General features: G+C 41.0%; 1 protein-coding gene across 1 annotated transcript; it reads right to left on the bottom strand.

The window, feature by feature from the left end:
- Positions 1–18,216: 18,216 nt before the first annotated feature.
- Positions 18,217–25,138, bottom strand: LOC112558129 (DNA polymerase delta subunit 2-like). The gene is made up of 10 exons (XM_025228396.1): positions 24,814–25,138; positions 24,240–24,361; positions 23,761–23,884; positions 22,523–22,643; positions 21,724–21,919; positions 21,371–21,451; positions 20,590–20,747; positions 20,058–20,185; positions 19,697–19,798; positions 18,217–19,429 (listed from the first exon to the last, which is right to left on the bottom strand). The coding sequence occupies exons 1-10, from the start codon at positions 25,037–25,039 to the stop codon at positions 19,266–19,268; spliced, it is 1,422 nt and encodes a 473-aa protein (XP_025084181.1). The 5' UTR covers positions 25,040–25,138; the 3' UTR covers positions 18,217–19,265.
- Between the last annotated feature and the right edge of the window lie 182 nt (positions 25,139–25,320).

Genomic DNA, 25,320 nt, shown 5'->3' with positions numbered 1-25,320 from the left:
AATCCTGGCTGGTTTGGAAAATCCCACTGGCGCTGAGAAGGCGGGTACAATAGGCCGGGTACTGACCGCTGTTGTCCTCAGCAACAGCAAGTTTGAGGGCGTTTGTCGGGAATATGGCGATTGGCGTCCGAGGCTTCCTATGAAGATAACTGTCGCAGATAATGCGCGGGCATGTCTGTTTATGGACTGAGAGCCTACAGGGGTCAGTGGGAGCGAGTGAGGGAGGAGGGGAATGTGGGGAAAGGTGGTTTGCTTCGTGTGTGCGTGTTTGTGAGCAAGTCTTTTGTTGGTCTGTGTGCACTTGCTCTCTGCTACCCGGAATCTCCAAAAATTCTGTGATGATGATGATGATTGATGATATTATTATTATTATTATTATTATTATTATTAATTAATTATTATTTATTTCACAATCTCAATATACTGCAAAGAGAGAACTCGGTTTGCTCTCTGTTATCTTTTGAACTACATTTATAGTCACTTCATGTCAAATCCTTTCAACAAATATAGCACAAAAAAAAATTAAAATTAATTTTACGACACAAGAACTATGTTTTAGGGGTCGAGCTTCTGTGACAGACTCATTTCTTTCCAGCACACTACGTTGTGATCTTCTCTCTTTAAGGTGTTTTCTTTTGTTTCCAGCATCCATTAATCAGGCTTCTACCGTGACTTATGAGTGATTTCTTCACGCCTCTTGTCGATTCTTTATGAAACGGCGTTTACCGCTCCCACTGTCTGCTTTTTTTTTTTCACGGTGAGTTTAAAGCACCCTTTAACTCAGATGCCATTCTTCACTTGGGTGGGTTCTTTGCGCGCCCCTCCCGCCAACGCTTTCTTAACATCCGGGGATCGATACCGCCTCCGCGCAGATAAAAATGGTGTCTCTGAGATACCATAAAAAGGGTTTATGGATCGGGTGCACTCATAGAAAAATGGTCTGGCTCAACAGCTCAGAGGATGTGGTTCAATTTCCTGTCGGCTAAATCCGTGTATGTTAGACTGCGAACCGTTAGACATCTTCTGTGCGACATGAAGCTGACTGGCAGCGAATCAAACTCTGTGAGGAACGAGAACACCTCTTCATGGCAAGTCTTATCGGGAATTCAGAAAGGCGTGCAAATTGAGCGATGTGAAAACATTTACATTTGGCTTGTGATGAAGGAGCTTGTCTCCGGTTCAATGGAGCACGAACTGGATTTTCTAAATAAACAAAGTTATTCGGGGTACCAACTGAGTCGATGCTACCAGATAATTTTGGTCATTAAAATAGTTTTGGGGAATCTAATTCAGGAACAGGTTTACATCAAGAAGTATATTTATACTGTAAGGGGAACGTACATAAAATCGCATCAAATATACATATCTGGGTTCGATTCATAGGGATCGCCATGTTTTGTAAAAGAATGAAGCTAATCCTAGAGGTTGACATTATAGACAGGACATACAGCTGCCTTGAGAATGTTAGGTCTTGGAAAGTATAGGAGCAGGATTTTGTTTACGTTTCCAAAGGAACAGGCTGAGAATTTTTTTTTCGCAATGCTTGGATATGAAAAAGTGAAACAGTGGGTTCGTTTGGTATGCGAGACTGTACCACAGTACGGGTGGATTTGATGTAGTGACTTGGGCAATCGTTTTCCATTCTAAAACTTGTTATTTAATGTCATGCAGACCCATGCTGCCATTGTTTTGCTGACCAGACCAACGTGTGGAAAGTCTTCTACTGCGTCTTTACAATAAAACATGGCGGCCTCCTTGGACCATCCCTTTGTTGTAAACGATTGCAAGTAAACAACTGGAAGATGACCTCTTGAATGCCACTGTCAACACACGACACTTTTCTAACCCCAGTCTCACTTCCATCATCACTTTTGCCTTCTGTCGAGATCAGGCCGCAAACCTCGTGTTCATCTTCACTACTCAGTCACCTTCTGCGCTTGATTCCTGCTTCCGTAGTTTTTTGCTCGACAGTGAAACACTCGTTAATTCCTTCCTAAGCCTTTTGACATGAGCGACGACGACTGATTCGCTGCTCAAAGGTAATCAGGAATGCACATCGCATCCAGTTCAGTGGCTTTGGTAATCTCTGGGGGGATTCGTTGGTAGTCTTGTAGATTCCCCTTCGTGATGTCTTCGTCTCTGGCTTTCTTTTTGCCAGTCCCTTTTCCTTTTTTATTCAGAAGACACGTCGCCTGGTAAGGTGGATTTTTTTTTGGTTTTGTTTTGCTTTTTGTTGTTTTGTTTGGTTTTTTTTGTTTTTTTTTTTTTTATTTTTTGCTTTTTTGTTTGTTTGTTTTTTTGTTTTGTTTTTTGTTTGTTTGTTTGTTTTGTTTTTTTTTTTTTTTTTTTTTCTGTTTTTGTTTTGTTTTTTTTTTGTTTTGTTATTTATTTTTTTTTTTTTTTTTGCTTTGCTGGCCTCGATAAAGTTATGGCCTAAATTCGCCTCCCACACCACCACCACTTCAACCTTCTGCTCCCTGGCAAGCTGCGCGTTGCTATGAGCATAGATGTCCCGGAAGTGATCGAGAGCGCCTGTCAGTGTATTCTTGGACAGCTGTTTTTGCCGGGGCTGCTGTCTCCAGGCAGCACATGGAGTCGCCGTTTGCAGATTTCTTCCTCCCGTCAGTTTGCACGGCTACCATCCAGTCAGTCGTCTGCTCAGCGGATCCTTTAAGCCGCGTGTTCCTCCTGGAGTGAGCCTGGAGTGAGGCAAGTCACGCATTCGCGTTTCGTGGAAACCACATCACATGCTGAAACATGTGTTACCATCTCGCTAGCATTACATCTTGTAACATTTTTACGAACCAGATTACGCGTTACAGACAGAAAGCTTGACATCCATCACATGTTATGCGAACCATACCGTATACCTTTCCATACAAACCGTATGAAACTCATCATCTTTTTTCATCTCGTGTGAAACACACCCTGGGTTACAGCTACCATAAAAGTTTAGCATCGATGAAATATCATGTTATCTATACCGTGCATTACCACTTGGTATGAAGCTTAACATCTACCATTTGTCGTGAGAGCCTCATCAGGTGTTCAGGTCTTCCCTTAGGCAAGGAAGGACAACGAACTACTCAAAGTCTTTGAAGACTTAAAAATGTCGTATATAAATCTCAAAGAAAGGAAGCACAGTGTCGGGGTAAGGCTTTAATTCGCAAATACATACAATGATTAGAAGAGTCATCCTTTGTCTCAAAGACGTGAAGTCCAGCAACATTTTTTTTTCTATTGTCTTTCTATTTTTTTAATTTTATTTTTGTTCTGCTTACCTTTAAGAAATTGTAAAGCTTTGGCTGTAATTTTGGGCAAATGAAGCATGGTGTAATTGGATATCTGTCCATAGTGCGTGTGTGTGTGTGTGGGTGTATGTGTGTGTGTGTGAATCCTGCTGATTGTGCAATCACTTGGATGTAATAGTCCCCGGCTGTCTTAGAAACCTTTCCTCTCCGCCGAGATGTTACTGGCAATAATTAGACCATGATGCACTCCGCGGGACATTTGTCTGACGTCAGAGAGAACTCGGTAACTACTTCCTGCTTGCTCGCTCGTCAGTCAACGTCTTCTCGGAAAACATGGCCGACCTGCCCAGCGACACAGTGACGTCACATGACATTAGCGTTACCAAGACAAAGAGGCTCGAGGCATCATGCAAACCCTAAAAAAGCAAAACAAAAAAAAAAAGGTTGGGAGAAAGAGAAAGAAGGAAAAGAAAACACAAAAAAAAGAAGAAGAAAAGCTCAAGAGAAAAACGAGGAAAGGAATTTGACGATCTCCCTTAGAATTCGAGTCACAGGGTCTTTTTTCTCCCATTTTGCCCGCGAAGCAAGCAAGGTGCCCAGGCGGTGTTTGTATAGCTCCATTATCCTCCTCGCTTTGCCAAGGCTCGGGGGATGTTGGCTGTTGTGCAATGTTTCTGGAAGCAGACGATCTTTTTTCTTCCCAAAGTTATCGACCCGTTGACGTGAGGTGTTAATGAGAGACGCACCATCTCGCTTACTTTTAGCGCAGTGCTGTTGAGATTCAGACCCTAGTGCACCAGCTGCCACTTTCTGGGAAAAAAAATTCTGTATCTTTCTTACACTTTCTTTGTTCGGTAGGATTTTTAAAACTTGTTTTCCTTCTCAAGGCTAGCAGGAACATTGGAGGATAGTTTTTTTCTGTACTTTTACCTGTATGATGTGATGGTCTCGCCTCGTTTCTGTCGCCTTAGAAACACAAACCTATTTGTAATCTTCTGTCTTTAGCCTTTTTTTTTTTTCTGAACCGAGAGGTTGTCAGCTGTCTGAGACAGAAATACATGGCAGCCAAATCTTGAAACTCAGGCCATCGTCTTCACCAAACAGTTTCTCATTGTCTCGTCCATGGGTCTGCTGCATCCTTTGACCCTCTCCACCATTACCCACAATCCTCCTCAGCCACCCCTCTTCAGCTGGCCATCCCGAGGACCAGTCACATCGTACTGACAAACTAAAGGACAAACAAACCACTCTCTGGTCGTCTAGCCAGCCAAATGATGTTTCCGGTGACGAGGATTGTCACCCGCTCTTGCAACCCTCGATGTTTACTGAGGCCGGCTCTCCTTCCGTCCTCACTCTGGCCTGCTGCTAGGGGAACATGTGAGTGGGGGAGAGAGATGGGAGGGGAGAAAATCTTTAACAAGACGATTTGCCGCTGATTGCAGGCGATTTAAGGTCGGGATGACCCGCCACCACGGCCAGTCGGCAGCAGGGAGGATGAATTATTAATTCTTTTACCTAGAAACTTTTGTCATCCGTGATATCCTGGTAGCAGTCACGCCCAAACGAGTTTGTTGAAAATGAAGTCCTTTGAGGCTAATCGAGACAGATAATGGCCACCTCCTCTCCTCAATGTGGATACTATCGTCCTCACGGTCCTCCTCTTCAGTGCTGAGCCACGTCTGCTCAGTGCCGAGTTACTCAATGTTGAGATAGTTCTCATCAATTTTTCCATATTCCTCCTCTGCGTTGAGATACTCCGTCTCAATGTTTGATACTCTTCCTCACTGTCACGCCACTTCTCGCGATGCTGAAATTCGCTCGAGAGTGATGATGATGATGAGGAGGAGGAGGAGGGGGGAGAAGGAGGAGGAGGAGCCACAACACATTGTCAGATCATGTAGATGTCAGGGATGCTGATGATGGTATTTTAAAGCAAGCCAGGACTTACAGACTGTCTCTGGATGCTGTTTATCGTGGTTAGCATCCACACCCCCAAAGAGGCTTGTCTACAGTTCCCTCCTCATTTTTTTGTATGTGTGTGTGTGGCTGCAGGTGCTGGCCCTTTTCGGCCACAAACTCCGCCGTCACCAGAGTCTGACTCCAGACACCGAGAAAGGTCGCCTGGTAATTTACGGAGAGGCTTCCATTCTTGCTGGTAACCAGACGAGGCCAGACGGCCAGCTCTGGGAATGGACGGGGACAAGCGAAGGTATCTGTTTTAAATGGAGTGAATCAGTCTGCTGAGGTTTGTTACACGTTCTTACAGACCATAGACTGTGTGTCTGACTGGCGAGGTACAGTTAGGTGGACATCATTAACTCGGGACCACCGGCGTGCAGTCTGGTGTCCGTTGTACGGACTAGTGTGCATGAGGATATTATCTTCTTACATGGTCTGTCTACTTCACCCAGGCCGGCAAACAATTTATTATTTGTTTCTATATTTTCTGGACTACGTCTAGATTGTCTTCGAACCAAGTATACAGCTAAAATGTTTTAGGAAATCAACTGACACGAGTGCCGTTAAGTGCTTGGTTTGGATTATGTGTTTCATCATTCATCATCTCACCATTCGTTAACAAGTGAATTATGGGGGTGGCAGCGAGTTTGTTGACAATCACCTAAAATATAACGACATACAACAAAAATTATCAAACTCACTCTTATAGATGATCAGACAATAATTATCTAAATGGCCGCTCAGGCACGCAGGCATCAAGAGTTTCCCCAGCGTGAACTCAGCTCACTCACTACGCAAAATGTCTTCAGGAAGACCCGTTGTAGGGTACGTTGGATTCAAATAACTTCCGATTAAACTGGCTCAAACTGGACTGCATCATTAAGTGCACCTTACAGCTCATCCGGTTTCAGCCAGACAGACTGCGACGTCAATACTGTGCCTCACTTGCGGTCGGTGCGGTCTTGATGGAGGTGTATCCACGGTGCTGGTAGTCTCAAGCGTTGAGAGTCGAATCTTTGAGAGGAGGAGGGGTTGGAGAATGTAATGACTGCTAGACGGACGAGCAAATAATAGTCTTTGCCTCAATTTAAATCGTCAAGAACGACAATGAAAAGAAATGAGAAAACGAAGACGATGACAACGATGCTGCTGCTGAATGATGATGATGATGATGATGATGATGATGATGATGATGATGATGATGATGATGATGATGATGATGATGATTGATGATGAGGAGGAGGAGGATCGTCACGCACACCATGGAAATTAAAAACTTCCAGACATCTTCCGACAGGTGTTTAATGAGTCTGAGATCTTTAGCACACAAAGGATGTTGACTAACTTGTCTTTTCTTGTGCTCCCAGCAGTCTACTTCTCACTCTTTGAATGTCTGAGTAATAAGGTAGCCATCGCCTGCTCTACGTTGAGACTCCATCATTGTTGTAATTGAAATTTGTCTTCCTGAAGACGGAGCACTTTCCCTCTGGCGGCTGGCTCTCTCTTCTTTAAAAAAAAAAAAATGCTATCAGGAGTAGAGGGAGAAGGCGTACCTGAAAAAGCTTAGGAAAATCAATGTTCTATTAACAGTTTAAAAATAAAGTTATAAAATTTTCTTCATATCAAGCTGAGAATTACGAAGATTGATCATGTGTCGTGTTCAAAACAGGAAAGAAAATGAAAATCAACCGAAAGCTGTTTTTCCTCCCTCTACATCCTAAATATCTCCTCAGTGACCATAAAACGCGTGATTAGAAAATATTTTCCGAAAGAAGGGACTCGTTTGACTCGATCATTAAAATATATTGTGTCAGTTTGATAATAAGCGATCTCTAGTGCTGGCCATCGATAGTTGGCACTAACAGCGCATGCGCGTGGAGGAAAAGTTGCTGAGCATGCGCATTGGAGTTTGGCGACCTACCCCACTCCCCTGTATTAGGCCGGCTTCCACGTCTAAGTACCGCTTCTTTTTTTATTCTTCCTTGTATTTTTTTTTCCTTTTTATACTTCCCCGCCTCCAGTTTGCTATTGCTTTGTTACTCCTACACCTCGCGGCTGCAACTACTTCCTGTGTGACGAGGTCCTTACAAAGCTTCAGCATCCAAGGAGCAGCCTCCAAAATATTTCTGAAATAAGTTGTCAATCCTTAGCAAAACAACAATGCAGAGTTAATTATCAGGATATTATTTACCAAAATTGTTAAGCTTCACTTGTGTATGTCAACAAGGCTCACCTGTTGATAAAAATTCGATGTTTGTTGCCATGCGATCTTTTTTAATTAATATTATTTTGTTGCCGGAACGTGGGTTGTTTCGCTGCAAGGTCTTACGAACGAGGAACTGCTGGAGAAAGGGCGGATAGATGGGTATGGACGGGCCAACGAAGAAATGAAAGACAGAAAGAGAACTAATGTAAGTGCTTTTGGGTCTAGGCGGCGAGATCAAAGACGAATTATCCGGCTCGCCGGCGTGGAAGTAAGCGACTGTCCAGCCGGTGGGTCTAGAGGATGACAGCCGTCTGCTAATGGTACACCATCAGCCTGAGTACCTGACCCTGGGCTTCGAATCAGCGGGGTTCCTGATGACCAGGCGGTCAAGTCGACTTCAGACCACTCCTTGTGAGTCTGGCACTGGCAGCATCTCCTTATCTTGTGGCGGGCAGTCATCTGCCGAGCTTCATGAGTGACGGCTGGACATTCGCATCGCTTTCTAATTTGTTTAGCATCTTCCACAACATTACAAGATTTAGTATTGTTACACTTTGAGCGTTGAATCTCTTACATTCTGTTCGTTCTTTTCTATTTTTCTTTCTTGTCTTCATTCTGTTTTTCGTTCCTAACTATATTTCAGTTTATCTCGCTATAGTCAGTCAGCGTCTTCGTAATCATGTTACGGAAATTTTTCTTCTTCTCGGTTTTAATTTTATGGCATTTTTATCAGAAAGAGATTGCTTTATCAGGCAAAAAATTTTGCAACATTCGTGTTGTGGCAAAAATCTAACTAGAGAAATTTTTGCTTGAACCAACTTCAATTTCCCCCTCGACTCCTCTGCGTTAGAGTGTTGTGTATGTGTGTGTGTGTGTGTGTGTGTGTGTGTGTGTGTGTGTGTTATGCTAATAACTAGGGGCGCCTTCGTCCAAAGTCTGTGGTTTGGAGATCAGAGCTTCTTCTGATGATAGCCAAGTCTTTGTTTCCATGGTCAACAGTTGAGCCACGTAGCTTCCCCATCCTCTCTTCCCATCTCCCAGCTAGTTGTTTTAAAGAAAAAGAAAAACTGAAGGGTTTGGTTGACGGATGTAATTCTAGCATAAACAGCTCAGTCGTTTCCTCGGTTGTTATTGTTTCACACAGTTCGTTTCCTTCCTGTCGTCTTGTCAAGGATATTTCCTTTTAAAAAGAAAATCTTTTCTTACTAATCTGTAAGTGCATATGTCTGTGTGTGTTTATCTGTATATGTGGGTCTCTCTCTCTTTTTTCAAAGATTCATTTTGATTAAATTTTTTATTATTATTATTTCAAATTTTTATTTGTTTTCTTCGATAGGTTGGAGTAAGATACCAATGACCGTGGGGGGAAGAGGCGGGTTCATTTTTGTTTTTTTATCTCGTACCTCCGACTGTTCGCCACGGTTAGTTTATAGCCGTCTGACGAAAATATCGAAACGTTGTAGAAGTTTGACCTTTGAAAATGACTCAATCAATTTCTTTGGGGAAATAAACTCAGAAGACTATCAACACAGCCGCTGTTTGCAGTGCATGCCCAGGTTCCTTTGGCGTGCCAGGAAATAAAATGGTGTGTGGGCAAGCAACGCCAAATCCGTCCTCAGGGATTGTTGATACTTTCCTTCGATTTGCCAAGATCCTTTTTGATTCTTTCTCCATCCTGCCTAGTTTTAAGTTCTTTAATCCCTTTATCTCTCTTTCTCTCTATTTCTTTCTTACAGGAAATTTGTATGCATGCGTAGAAGGAAAGGGGAAGAAAGAAGTCATGACCTACAATCTCACAAACCACCATTCGTTTCCTTTTCCAAAAATATCATCACTACTGCTGGTAATAGTTAAACCTTCAATCATCACCACCACTGTGGACCTAAATTGCTATCTCTGTTACTAAGATTAATGCATCCTCTTGTTTTTACCACTTGCTGTTATAAAGAATCGTGCAGCTTGTCTTGCTTGTCACCAACCCCTCCCACCATCACCTCTCAGCACTGAGAGGAAGGACGATGTTTGAATAGTTTTAAAAACACAGGTTGTTTCCATCCACTTCTCCTCTTTCTCTTTTTAACTTTTTGTTTCTTTTTATTGGGGAAGGGGGGGTTTGGGAAAGAGGTTTAGCTAATTCTCTTTGATGAGAACTCCTTGCAGAATTCCGTGAGATGGCGCTGTTCAATATTCAGATTGTCACCGTCAACGTCCACCATGTTGCCTTAACAAGGATTCATTTGCTACTATTCTTGTGTGTTCTTGCCTTCTCCTGACAAGGCTTAAAGGATGCAAGATCCTTTCTTTCAGGTTCTGTATTTCATGCTGGCTTCTGGTGCTTGCTTGGAAAGAGAGCAGGCGTCTTTTGGAGGACGACTTCCACTATAGTCTGAGAAGGCTTAACACCAACAGAGGGTGATGTACCCTCGCCTAATAGTCTGAATGGGGTAGCTCTCGAGTTTTTTTTTCTGTTTTGTCTACGGTGTGTTCAGGTTTTATCATCATCTTGTGGTTCTACGTCTCCCTTTAGTTCCTCTGTGTACTGGATCGTCTGTGGCTTTGTCCTTTTCCTTATAGAATGAATAGATGACATCAAAGTTTTCGTCGACTGAAGGTCTTCATATCCTTCTATTTCCTTCGCAGTCTGTAATTTGTACCATTCATTTCTACAACTACATTCAGACAGCGCTTTGTAAACACTTGTTTACACTATGTCATGATTCAGTCCTGCTTCAACTTCTTTGTTTGGATGCCTTAATGAAACGATTGAACAATAAATAATTATATTGAGATAACTTGTCGTCAATGATTGAGCCTTGAGGTGATCTTTTTTTCGCTAAATGGTTGAAGGTGTCTTTCTTCTACATCTTCACGCTAATCTGGCTTGATTTTCTTCCTAAATTTTTACAGTACAGTTCTGAGGCTATTTCCGCCGTTTAAAAAACTAAATCATATCATCAGACATACTTCCAGTTCATTTGTACTTTAAAGCGCCCATGATAATAATTATTAACTTCAGAAAACTAACCAAATCTTCTCAAAAAAAAAAAAAAAAAGGCAGCAAAAACACTGTGACCAACCAGAGTTATCATCCTTACATGCTGCTAAATGAGTGAGAACTAGTCAGGAAAAGGGATGCGTGCGAGTGGCTGGTGATTTCTCGTGTGTTGTGCTAATATTTTAGTGTGGTGGAGAGTGCACCGTGTGTTGCATTGACTTTAGTGTGACGGCCTTAGCGCTAAGCCCTGGAATAACATAAGAGTTGTGTCTAAGCGTTGGAGAGCGCGGACTACACCTGAACCGTAAGTGCTGCATTTTTATTGAATGTACTGACATTGAACTGATCCCGGACCCAGCTCCGTTGGTAACCGTGGTAATAGTTGCCCTCGAGCAGACTTTGTTCTTCTACTCACATTCTGGTGTCCGCACTACCGATAGTCTAAAGAAAAAAATGTCGAGAGGTAAACTTCATCAATTTATTTATAACCGTCAATAAAATTGTTTATTTTATACTTCAGTATGACCCACTCGACTGTTCTTTTTCTGAATATAATCCACTGTTTATGAATTTTTGCAGTCACTGCATACGAACAATCTTCTTATTCCCGAACTCAAACCAGGTTATAAAATCAAATACATCTCCATAAAAGGTTTAATATCTTATTAGGATAATGCGTGGGCTCGAAGATTGTTCATGTGAGTGAATTGTGAACTTCCCCTTGCAACCTAGCGAGGAATGGGCCCTCGATTTTATCAGGGGAGGTAACAGGAGGCAGAAAGAAATGGTTAAGTCCCTTGCCACTAACATTCTGTAAGGTAGACTTGGTCAACTATTGGTAGGCAGGCAGTATGTACAATGTTTAACGGCTGTTGACTAGTTATTGGTCCTGGAGTTGTTTCTTTTAATCGGGGGGAGCAACAGTTTTTTTCCCAAAGAATAATTTGCCCAACCCTTAGTTTCGCTGATCACTTCTGCTGTTCCATAAATTTACAAACAAACAAATAATTTTACAAATTATACATTAGCCCGTTTTCAATAAAATTTATGGATAGAAAAGAGATACAGGAACAGTCCCTAGAAATGATTTCAGGAGACAGGCATGCCAATCTGCTGCAAGTTTTTCTTTGGTTATGGATTGCACTCAAAAAACGGGGAGCAGGAAAAGTGGATTGGATTGGGAAACTGCAACGGCACCACTGAGATGGATGAGAATTTGCTGTGGGTAATTTATGCCATTTTCGAATTCCAGAAACGCGAAATGTCTGCTTTGTCAATCAAACTTTAACCTCTTCCTTCAATGCAAACATGAGCTTTCGAGAAGTGTGTTAGAGAAAGTTCTGGAGGGTCTGTTGACATCTTTAGCAGCGGAGCTTTTTTATGTCGTTCGGAACATGTTTGTTTTCCTGTGGCAAATATCAATCACTGGCATGTCCAAACAAACATTAAAACTCAGACAAGTTTGTCGTAAGTTCACCAGCGTGTACATCGAAAAGTAACAGTTATGTGTGTGTTATAAACAGATGCAGTGGCCTTGCTTTTTTATAGTTTAATCCTTTCTCAGATAAATTTTTGTTATCTATTAACGACTAAATAATACATGGATTTTGTTGTCTGTCATTTGGCAGAATTTACACAAACCTGTAGAACACCTAGCCCCATAATAGCTGTGACCCAGACTTCGCAGACAGAAACATCGTTCCATCCACACAACTGATAGAGCAAACGGTCATTACAAGATCAGCCTCTCGGAGAAACAGTGTCAGCCTTCTCATCCCGTCCCCACAGCAGTGACAGTGCCAAATGAAAACTCTTCAGAACAATCGCAGAAAAATGAATCCGAGGCTGAAAACATTTCTGACGGACACATCTAAACTATAGACTACCGCAAGATGGCGCAGACGTGGCAGTAGACATAAAATGATCCAGAAAAAGAATAAACGTGTCGTCACACAGAAATCAATCCAGGAAAATAAGAAATGGCTTAATAGATTCGCAGATCGATATTAGACACATATCTTTCACGAAGATCAAAAGCAAAGACGAAAAGTGACGGAGGGCTGTCACCCACCAGCCAGTAAAGCAAAGGGACATCACTCTATATACATGTGTTTAAAAAAAAAAAAGCAAGATGGAGCTTGCGACAAACGAAGCCATAACCGGCCAGACTTAAATTACCACAATTCTCGAACTGTCTCACTGATGTCTACAGAAATCGTTATCAAAACTGATCAGTCGCTGCTCGAGTCTGGGTCTGAAGGCGTCCGTCACCGCTCTCAACTGATGAAACAGGTGCGAGATGCGCGTTTCGATCCGCTGGCCTGTCATGTCGCTAGACAAACTGACGCTGGGCCTTACTCTTAATGAGAAATACAGACAAAAATAAACTCAGAAAAATTAATTCTGCATTAATGAAAAGGGGGCAGGAGATGCTTTTCCTGCATTTGAAGTAGGTATTATTTACGAATATGTTCAATTCCCTATCGCCATCCCCATCCCCTAGCTACTGCTAGTCAGCGCTTAAATTCAACCGAATCCCGAGTTCAGTGATAGAGTGTAGGGAGGATGTGTGGGGGAATCAGTCGGCTGGCAAGTTACTGTTCAAGTTGTAATAAAAGCATTTGAGGGGCGACGGCTGAGAATGGAGTCAGTTGAACCCTGTATCCAATCTTCTGATGGGCGACAATCTAAGCATTGTAAGGCCTCATATTACACTCCCCTCAAAAAAGAAGAGGGAAAGAAAAGAAAAAAAATTGTCCGGAAATTACCAAGACGCCGATTTCCGATAGAAAAGCAGCATTGTGGCACCTTCAAAAAAAGGCACTGGTCTCGAAGGTCAACTACGGGCCATGTTGCGATGTGGCGTGTTCCTCGGCTACAGAGACTGGATGGAGGAGGGGGGACAACTCCTTTGACCTCGTCTTGCATGACAAGTGCTTAGTGCGCGAAGAGTGGGGGACCATGCGCACGAAGGAGGCTTAAGGGCTGAGACACGTGACGAGCAAGATAGACAGCAAGTCTTCCAACTTCTTCTCACGTACACACTACGCCTTTAAGGAGACATTGTGGATTGAGTGAACGGTGCAGGTGATCCATAATTGTCAAGAACGAATTGGTCCTACTTTATTAGCACCCAACATTCTAAAAGTCCTATCTTCATTTTTTTTTTCGGGAGTGGTGGTGGAGCTGGGGTCACAATGCATACAATTTTTATGTCGGTGTCTAATCTTCTCATCTTTACTTCCAGTATGCATGCAAGACACGGACTTACAAAAGAGAATGCAGGTCATGGAGATGCTTCAGAGGATCCTTCATATCTTCTACAGAAACCAGATTACCAATGAGGACGAAAGAGAATCCGGCAGATAACTGGGCACTAACGAAGCCCTCCTGACACAATATAAAAACAAAACTCAGACTGAAGTGGTGTGGACACATCTCAAGATCCTCAGGACTCGAGAAGACGATCATGCAGGGAACAATACAGGAAGACGGAAGAAGCGGACAATAGAAGAAAATTATCAGAGATCTTAGCCAGCTAGTCTTTCAACGAAGAATACCGGAGACTGGTAAGGAGCCCAGAAAGAAGGCAACTTCTCTATGGTCAGCATCTCAAGGTGGGAGGCAGGAACATTCAAGAATCGAGGCAAATTAATCTTTTTATTTTTTGGTCACGTGGTGGTCGTTGAATCGTCAGGTGCCCGTACGATGTCAGGACTGATGATGATTTTTATATTTATGCCAACACATTTTATCGTTTTTTCCTCACGGAATAAGTGTTGCCTGAGCGAGGACACGAAAGCACAGTAAATGTTGACTAAACACGAGAGAGAGAAAGCGAGAAAAAAACCGCTGAGATCAGCTACAGCTCAACATGCTTTATAGCCTTCCGCGCTAATTCCTGCTTTTGTTGTTCACTACGCTAATTAGCTGCCCTTTGTCTCACACAACCTGACAATCCGTTGTGGCCTTGGTGACAAATTAACTGCTCTTTGCAGCAAGCGGCCGGTGTCAAGTGTTTGCCCGAAGAAATGAAGAAGTAGAAATGATCAATATTTTATAAATGGCATCCTACGAATAGCAAATCATGTCCAGATGTATGGATTTTTCTCCCTTTGACAGGATGTCCCGATTTCTGAAATTTGAAACTCGTTGCTTTTAGCGGCAACACTCATCGCTCAGTTGCACTCATGGCGGCTTTGTGAAGGTTAGATTGACGACAGGAAAAAAGCGTTAGAGAACCCTGAAGAGGGATTGGGATGTGTCACTTATCAGCTGACAGTTGCTTTCTGCTTTTAAAAGTTGATTTTCTTGTGTGCCTGATGCTTGTGGTAAAATTGTTGTGTTTTCATCCTACTGATGATATCTTCATTCCTCTCGCTCCCTCCTTTTGAGGAGGGAATAAAGGGAATAAAAATTTTCCGGTAGCTTGTATTTTCTATTTACAAATGTAAATAAAGGCAACTCATCATCTTCCCAATCCCGCCTCTCACCACACTTTATGGCAGACAGGATTATTCCAAGTTACCTCCATTTATGGATCATATGTGTCCACCTCGCCTGTTACTCACCTGTAAGATGGGTTGCATGGAGATGGATTAATGAGTTCGGACTATATTTTTGCAATGTTTGTCCATCTCGTGTTCTCTGATTGGTTTTCTTTAATTTTAATATTAACTTCCATTTTTCCACAACCTTTGACTTATATATATTGGCTATTATTGTTGTTGCTGTTGTTGCCGAAATATGATGTTGGAAATGGATGATGGTCTAATACTACCATAAGAACACTTCGTGACAAAGAAATATGATGCCATGCAGAATCTCATTCCATCGGAAGCTGCCGTGTACTCTCCAGTGGCAGAGGTTGCGTGCTTGTGGAACTTGCATCCCTCGGCCGAGTGGTTTGCTTCGTGGCTGCAGTTTCAAACCCCGTTGACTGTTGATAAGAGGATAAGCCACTGAAAGAATTTAGTTCTATTCCTTCATCGCATTTTCTTGAGTCGGGGGTGGGCGAGGGTCGCCAGTTCTGATGCGCTAAGCCTTTCTTGTCGGAAAAGGCCATCTGGAGTCCCTTCGTGTATGGTGCGTCTAGACCAAATGAAGGCGCACATGGGTCAGCCTATCAGACAGGGAGTTTGCCTGCTTTACATTCAACATTTTGTTGCACGACAAGGGTCAGCAGGGAGTCGGATTTAGGGTAGAAAAGTCCAGAGTAAACTTGCCACGAAAAGAAACAGTTGAAGAAAAATCGACTGACTTCCAGCATCAGCTGCTGCTTATGATGCACAGTCACGACTACAGGCTACAGACGGCCCAGACATACTGTTGTACTCACGTCTGCCTCGTCTTCAGTTGGTGTGGTGTAGGGGGGGGGGTCTGTACACGCACACACCCCTGCACGCGTGCGCACAGATCGTGATTTCTCCCACCCAACATTTTTTTTTTTCAAGTCGGACTCTTTCGTCTCGAGTAAACATTTACATACGCCGCTGTTCGCCCTCTGCTCCGGAAGCTGCCAGCTCTTCCGCTGTGCTGTTGGAAGCCTGTGGGCCATTTGTCTTGCGAGGCAGCTATTGATATCTGGCTTCCCAGAGCTGATTTGTGTTGCTGTTGTCCGAACGCTTGATTGCATGTTTGGATGTTTATAAGCAGGGATTAACAACCCTGCAGGCGGAATCGCAGAATCGGGTATTGTGAAAGTTCTTGAAACGCCGCAAACGAATCATTAATAATGTGAACAATAGATGCTGGCGATCAGTGCAAAACAAAAAAAAAAAACTGAACAGAAATTCTTTGTCCTTCACACCGATTCTTACACCGAAGCGAAGCATGACAGAAATTATGTTAGCTTTGGTTTCTTGAAAGGCTTTTGAAATGCCTGCATTATCGTTCACAAAGAAAAGAAAAAAAAATTTAAAAAAAAAAGGAAGGCGCATACAAGAATGCACTGCGAAAAGCTCCTTACATTCCATCTTTAAGCTGTTTCCCACAGCCTGGTGGCCGTAGCGGCAACGAACTGCAAGTGGTCCACCGTGTCTAGGGCAAGGCGATGCACTTAAGCTCATCTCACGCTGTGGTGTCATCTAATTAAGAACCTTTCAGACCCAGCAGTACGTCCGACCACAGAAACGCTCGCGTAGCATCTTGGGAGATTTCATCACGCCCCACCTCTCCTCGCAGCTTTTGACTTCGCACGCCATCTTTACATTTAATTAACGCTATTCAGCGTCAACCAGTTTCCTTCTTTTTTTGGGAGGTGGGGTGAAGGAGGAGGGTGGAAAAGCTTTCTCTGTTTTTCATTATGCTTGTTTCGAGAGGGATGTAAGGGTAGCGCGAAGACGCATGAACAGCGAAAGTTTACGAGTTTGATCGTCTGTACGCTTGCATGCCGAGATGCGTGCGCGTGTGTGCAGATGATCATGTCGCAGTGGTGTGCAGATCGCAACCTCTTGTCAGCAACCTTCCCAAGATCATCTCTTCACTCTCTGATCAGCATCGGGTGGCGCTTTTTATCATTAACGGTGCGGGTCCTGCGCTACGGTCTCGTCACGGGCACATGAGCTTCTGGGGCTTTTTTTTCTTTCTTTCTTGTCCCTCCTTGCACCTTCTGTTTACAAGGCCGGCTGATTTGCTGACGTAGCTTAAGCTGCTGGCTCCGTCTTTAAACGCTTGTTTCATTATTAGTTCCAGCAGCCCATTCGACAGGAATCGCTTAAAAATAGACTCCCCCTCTTTCTGAACTATGTACCTTCAGGGACCAAATATACTCACACAGCCCACTGCCTCCCTCTACCTCACCGAAAAAAAATGTAAAAATAAACAGCCCCTCACTGAAAAGGAAAATATTGCCAACGGCTGGAATACTCAGACGGCCTAGCTAATATCATCGGGTGACCTACGACCTTCCAACACCCAGCCTTCGGTTCACAGCGGTGGACTCCCACCCCCACCAGCACTTTTCTTGAGGCCCTGCAAGCCTGGCTGTTCATCATAAAAAGGCTTTATCCGACTTTGCCGTTGATGAAGCCCGCTCGCTCTTTCAAGACCTAATGTTACAAGCCTGCCTGCCAAGCTTTCCACTCCTTCGTTTTGCCTTTATTGTGGTTTGCACAGGAAACAGCAAGTGCAACGGTCTTCAATAGTCTTGCGCATGCGTTCTTCCTCTTTGACCGTCAAGATCTGAAAACCTTTTTCTTTCCCTTTTTAAAGGTTCTCTGGGAGGGTTGAGGGGTGGGAGTATTAGCTATTCTGGGGAACAATTTCGCATTCTCTGAAAGCCCTGATAATCAACCCCGATTGCCCACGAACAAAAATAGGGAAGACTTTTATCAAACGCATTCAGGCCGCATTTGCAAGTGATTGCCCATTTCGTGTCTAAAACTGACAGCGAAACAGCAGCTGAATCAGTCCGCCGAGAAATCAGACTGCAGCTGGCCAATCAAACTACGTTCGCAAGATCTGGCCGACATTAAAAGAAACCATTTCCTCAGAATTTTCCCGAGGTTTTTTTTTTTTCTTCTCCTCAAAGAACATGCTGCAAAATCAGCACGAGTCTGGTGGTGCTTTGAAGCCAGGGTGGGAAACTTTGTGTAGACTCCTTCAAGGAAACAAATGTAAGTGACGCCGCAGGCCTTTTGTTCAGCATGGAGATATATTTTTCAACAGTCCCCGAGCGGGTGCAGACGTCTCAAAATTCTTTTCCCGTTCCTCGTCAGCCATGTTTTCTGTTCTGAAGAAGAAATTATCTTGACACCCGCTATCATGAAGACCACTGTGGTTGGAACTACCGAAACAACGACTTTGTATTTGCTGAATTCATTGTGGGAATACTTTAGACATAACATTCTACAACTATCAAAATCTTTCAGTAACAAAGTTTTGAATGAAATCTTCGCAGGTACAAATTTTCATTCAGCTGCGGTAGGAGTTTTTTCTCTTAGAATCAGCAAAATGGTGCTCTACTACTAGTCTACTTAACAGAATCGTTTAGATACTGAACGACAGGCCTGATTTTGACAAAGCCGAATTTGGGCTTAGAAATTGTCAACTTTAATGTTACATCTTAAATTTGAAGCTGAACTATTGACTAAACTTGAACTTTGCAAACGGTGTAAAAAAATGTATGATATGAGTGGAAAGCAAAAGAAGTCAAAAATGACAAATAGGAAATGTCATAACAAGTAGGAACAGACCTCACACATGAAAAGATCTGCAGTTTTCTAAAGGAATTTAAAAGCCTGTTGCATAACTAATATTTTTAACATGTTTTTCTCAATCTTCTTTCAAGGATCTTCATTTTAGGTATTTTTAATTTCTTCATCTAAATGGCATTATAGACCACATTCTTATAAACAAAACAGGTGTCACCCATTGTAATAATACCAAAATTAAATATAAACCACTAATAACACACTATCACAGAATTAGAAGTTGGACAAGACAAAAATCCACTCACACAAAAAAAAAAAAAAAAAAAAAAAAAAAAGAGAGAAAAAAAAGTGTTACTTCCCATTTTTTCAGTTTGGGAAACTGAACAGTAAATTAAGAACACTTTGCAGTTTTTCACAAACACTTTGCATCCAAGTATGCAAAATTTTCCCTCTGCTGCCAGGTTGTCTGTACATTACATCACATCCATCCATTATGCATGCATCTACTATACGTATATATAAAATACCCAAAAAAAAAAATTAAACCAAGAAAAATCTCTATGTTTACAGATTTCATTCAACACTTTAGCTTTGAACTTTTCTGTTTCTTCTTCCACAAGTAAACATTACACAGGTCTATGGAATCAACAACCAGCAACATTTGGTAAATCCTGCTTTTCCTTTGACAGATTAAATGGTCTTCATTTCTCTGCCTCTGGATCAGCCACATCGCCAGGCAAGCCTGAGAACTGAGCTCTGAAGGTAAGAGGTGTGCAGTCTAATGTACGCAAATTGATCAAAACAGCAGTGGCAGTCTGAGAGAATTTTGGAACAGTCACTAGAAGTACCTCTTGACCCCGTGATCCTGAAGACAAGTGAAATCACAAGCCTGATTAATATTAAGATTTCACCAAATGACTGAAGCTGTATGTAATGGTCTTGAAAATCCAATAAATTCACACTGATGTTTCAAAAGCACCATGCAGTTTCATGGATATTTTTAATATTAAGAAAACTTAGAGTGCAATCCTTTATCAGCAGATAATATAAATTGTTTAGGTCCATGACTGAAAGAGCTTATGTGTGTGAGCAGGAAAATGTGCATGTCTATATGAAAGAATAAAATTCATACCTCTGTGTTTTTTATATTTCAGCTCTGACTGATTGCCAGCAAAATAAACATGAGGACACTCAGACAGAATGAAAGGGTCTATTCCATAAAATGGGTAACAGCCTGTAAAGAAAACAGCAAATTTTATCAACACAAACTTTTACTTTAGTTCACCTTTCTTCTTCCTGTGCGCTTACCAAAGGACACACACACACACACACAGAACCAGGCACTTACTTCTATTCTTTCTGTCTCTCGATCTTATTATTACAGTTAATTAACACAAGTACAGAATGAATACTAAACTCATAAAAATAAACCATATCGATGTGCTCATTAAACAGTCTGAGAATTTAAAGCCTGTAGATATAAATTCTCTCACCAAGAGTGTCGGGTGCAGTGGGGGCAATGTGACCCCATTCCAGAGTTTTCTCTAGAATCTCTAAGGGGTCATCTATATCACTGTAACGACGTACATCATCAACTGGCTGCCCTGATGTTCCTAATATCCTGAAGAAACAGAACAGAGCGTTCAATAGGTCAATGCATCTTGCCATCGTGTAAGTCCAAAACTTATAAACATCATAACATTACGGCCAAAGTTTTATGTGCTGGTTTCACTAGTCAGTCAGCCTGCAACTTTTGCATGAGCCATCAACGCAATCCCAGCCAGTATTACACAATCAAATCCTCATGTTTAGAATACTGTAAAAAATATTAAATTGTGTTAAAGTACAAATGCCCTCCTTTTCCCTACACACATAATGGTAACAATAAGGTATCTCTAAAACTATGCCAGCACTTTAAATAATTGAATTAGTAAAGCACATTTTCTCATGAGGAGACAAGCTCAATGCACTGCCCTTACAGGGATACAATCTGTTAACATACAAGTCTTACAAACTCTTCCTCACCTTACTCCATCAACACTGCAGTCAAAAGGGTTTGTAACACTCCGGAAAGTGCCTGAGGCATTAGACAAAGGAAACATACAGCGATGGAGGGCTTGCTGAGGGATTACATGGTTGGAAGGGTCAAACTCGCCTGGCATTACTGCAACCTGCATGCTGCTCTGTAAAAGACAATAATGAAGACCACAATGCAGGAAAAGTCTTTTGCAAGTAAGAAAAAAAAAAACTCAGAAAACACTGATACACAGTGCAAACAACACTTTAGAAGAACATGAGTATGATCAACCCATGCCCTTGTACAAGTGTGATAGCAGAGATAACCGAGACAAAAATGAGGAGGAATAACTAGGTTTTTTTTTTTCTTGGTAAGATAATAAGGCAGCAGCAGATGAAAAGTTACTAAATTTTGTCTTGCTTTTATTCACCTACTGACATTCCACACACAATTCCTCACCACAAAAACGTACGCTAAAATAGAAAAATAACCCAGCAACATAATGTAAGGGAGACCAATCTGGTATTATCGCCTCAAGATTTATATTTCTTTCTTCAAATATTTGGTTAGTACTGGTAATTCAAGCTGTCTTAAAGGGACACTCAGAAACAGATAGTGGTAGGAGTGGGGGAGAGTTAGAGAAAGGAGTAATCTCAATAAAGACATTTAAGAACCAAATTAAAGACAACGTAATGTACCCTCAATAAAACAAGATAACTGCTTTCAAGTCTCCATAACTATCATTACCCCAGGTCATGAGTACAGCATATACATCTATTTAAAACTTACTGACAGTTGCTGACAAATTTGATCCAGATTTTTCACAGCCTCGACTGAACCAGCTGAAGATTTCTTTGCTAGATATTTGGCCTGCAAACAACATATGCAAGTTAAGACAAAAACAAAACAAAAAACTCCACCATTATCAATTATATATGACATAACTTTAGCACAACTTTCAGATTTGTCTTTTTTTTTTTTTAAACCTTGAAGACAGAATAATAGCTAATGAAATCTTTGTGTAGTAAGTAAGCTATAATACTACTATTCCAACTAGAATCTCACTCCCTCTCTCTAAACACGATGTAGAAGGTAGTAGAATACTAGCGTGAAAAGGAAAACAGATTTTAAAAAATATTCACCTTGTTGAAAGAGTCACGATCTTGAGTGGAGCTACTAAGAGAATTGCCTGCCACAACAACAAAAGCAATCTGGGAAGTTGCTTGCTGCTGTTCTCCATCACCGAGGTAACCAACCAAAAGATCTACCAGCAGCTGCAGCGAGAACAGGCGTTCATCTTGGCCACCCAACTCGAGGCCAGACACCAGAACTATGAATCTGTCAATACATTTAAACCCAATGTTGTAAAGAAGGCATTCTGCTTTGACATCTGGATCCTTCATGGGCTATAAACATGAACTGGAATTATTCCTACATTCAAGCAAAGTAGTAACCATTAGCAGCATGTCAAGTGACAAAAGAAATGCATGTGTATGTCAGTTGTTTTTTTCTACTCTTCACAGTTTTGTCTTTCTACTGATTAGATCTCGGCACCAAGGCTGCATTAACTTTCTGATATTGTATGAACACTTTCCTTCTTCAGAGTGTACATAAACATGTCTCTAAGAGAGGTTAGGGATGAATGTAAAGGAAGTCTGTAAAGGGGTGAGTGACACAACACAATGTTTTAAAAAATATTTGAAGACAAGATTTTTTTTGACCCAAGCCAAAATCACACATGATGCAAAGTTTGTTGATCTGGGATTTTTTTCAGAACAAAGTATGTTATTCTTCTTATAAAAAAAAAAAATGTTCTCAAAGCTTCAAAATATATTTTGATATCTTTAAACAAGATTTTGAAAGGCACTTTTAAAGTAGGGTTGAAATTCCAAATGCCAAAAATCATGTAAGCAAATACACAAAATATTAGCTTCTTTATACCTTTCCTCTGTGAAGACTGGCCGAGGAATTTGCTCTGGTAACAGCTGAAAGCAGTAGTCCTCGACATGAAACTTTCCCCCATCATTTTCTGGTTCCATACCCAATACTGCTACTATCACTCCTTCAGATAGAAGAGATAGTCCATGCACACGCACACACAAACATGCACATGTCTGAATCCACAATGTAACAATAACCAACATTCATTTCACCAAAGGAAAAAAGTGAATTCTTTAACACTTTGAGTTCAGACCTTCACCTTTGATCCTGATCTGCAAAATCTGAAGCATTTTTTTGAATCATTAAAAATAAACTAAATGCTACAGAAAGATAAAGCAAAAGAAAAACAAACTGAAATAGCATGTTCTTGTAAATTTAAAAGGAAATATGGTATATTAAATTGGATTTCCAGAAAGAAAGTTTTAATACCCACTTATGCACAACTTATGATTACTGCGATGTTTAGTCCTATATTCAGAGGATTTTAATGGTCATACAGCATGTAGAAATAAATAAGCACAACTTATGATGAAGAACAACTTAAGTCTCAGAAATGGGTTGGAAAATGATGAAAAATCACTAAAAATCTTGGTGTGTCCACTATCATTTTTTTTTAAAAGAAAGGTACATCTAAAAAAATTCTCCAAACACATTAATTTATGTATCCTAGGGATGTAACTCTTTCCAAAAGTTTTACCTCTCTAAATGACTGGATTTTGTCCCTTTGCTTAGATCATTTTGTAGGAAAAATTACTGAATATGATTATTTATTTTAAGTATTTAATAGCCGTTGAAGGGGTACATATTTGGCTGTCTCAGACTCAAAGAGTTTAGTTGCAACAATGCAATTAATCATTATCATATTTTCAAGCTCCTTATTCTTGGAGATTTCTAGAAAAAAATCATAAATTCAAAAGATAACAGTTAAGTCTGCAATCAAATATACTATTTCACAAAGATATGTGGGATATGACATTCTTGCGCATTATCAGAGATGGGATAATGTTTGAACTGGAATAGTGTAGCTTTTCAGTCATAAAGATAGTGATGAAAACAATTTTACCGTTATCTTTCACAAATGTCAAGGTGTGGTCAACGGACTGTTGCATTTTACAATTTTATTTTTGACACATACTCTTCTCGAATAAATACTTCAAAAACCAAGAATGATAACCATTATTTATCACACACTGATCTACTGTGAACTACTAGCTAAAATACTGCAGTTTCTACTCTACCTGTAACAACAGTAGGACACTTCAGTTGTCCCACTAAAATAATTCTTTGCAATTCATCTTCAAGGATCAGTTTGTCGGACTCATCTGTGTACCTTGTACGGACTGGCTGAGGCATCAGGTTATGCTAAAACATATGCAAGGACTTTCAAACAGTTATGTCCACAGGTGTAAGATTTTTTTTTAAATCCATAATTATCATTAATTTGTCACACTACTATACACAGCTCAGCTATTTTACCAAATAAAAAAATGATTTTAGTAATATCAAAATTGGTGGTGAGTTATCTATACAAAGCAATCATTGTTTGGTGATTGTTGATTTGTTCTTACAAGAAGCTTAGTTGTCTTTAAGTAATGGGTCAATTTGGCTAACAGTTATCCAGCAATCTAATGAGATCTGTACAACTATAAATAGTTACACTTGCTCAGAGCAGTATTTTATATGCTTGTTTCAGTTCTAGTGCATTTGAACATCTCACCTCTTCACTGATTTCTTTCAAGATGTTAGGTTTTAGTTCCATATGTTTGAACAATGTTCCAACTACAATACACCGGACATCACTCTGAAGTTCATGAAGTTTGCAGACTGGTATATCAACATCTGCATAAATAAATTCAGGAACATTAACATTCTCTAAACTGCACTTGATTGCCTTTACCTGTACACATCATTAAGTATCAATAAAAATGATGCCACATTTCTGGTCAACTAAAGAGAAATACTCTACATTTTTTAATCTTTTATATATATATTAACAATACCCTAAGTCAAATTAAGAAATAAACACCTACCACATACAAATATATTCTAGATTTCCATGACAAACATATCCACATATCATACTTATTGTCACAATTTAAAATATTTTTAGTTTTCCACCTAAACAGTTAAAATGTACTTTAAATAAATTCACAAATACAAGTATTATCATTCAAAGTAAGAATTTTCTTGCCCAAGAAAAAAAGTACAAATTACAATAACATGCGTGAAACACGAAGAGAATTGAAATTTACGAAGGAGAGAGTAGAAGGAGAGAGTATACATCAATTCACCCCATTTAGCTCGTGCAGCTTCCATTAGTTTTGGTCTGGTTGTCCACAGTCGCTCTGCATACAGATGAGCGTACTGTCTGTGGAAGTTTCTATCTTGAACACGGAACCTCACCGATTTGTCCTCAATAACACTGCTTACACGTTCAAACGTTTTTGTCTCTGTACCGTCAACTTCTGACAGAAACTGTCCGACATTTGTTGGCACGGGTTTCGACGTGTAAATCATCTTGTCAACAAGTTTCTCAAAAATTCTCACTGGTGTATCATACCTTCCCGCGCCCTGGAGCTCTTTAGTGTTCACAACATGAAGGTGTGCCTCCAAGGGAGACAATCTCCAGCGTAAGGTATCGTCAGTTTAACCACCGAGCTTAAAATTATATTATGGGCGTGTTAACTGTGAAGTTTACGAAAAATTATATAACTTAACCTTAACACAATTACCCTTTTTAAACACTACAGGTTCCTTTCTGTTTGCACCTCTCGGCAGCACTTCAGAAATAGCTACGA

This window comes from Pomacea canaliculata, linkage group LG1 (assembly GCF_003073045.1).
Source record: "Pomacea canaliculata isolate SZHN2017 linkage group LG1, ASM307304v1, whole genome shotgun sequence".
Taxonomy (NCBI): Eukaryota; Metazoa; Mollusca; class Gastropoda; order Architaenioglossa; family Ampullariidae; genus Pomacea; species Pomacea canaliculata.
Note: the sequence above shows the minus strand (reverse complement) of the source record. Positions and strands in the feature narration are given on the sequence as shown.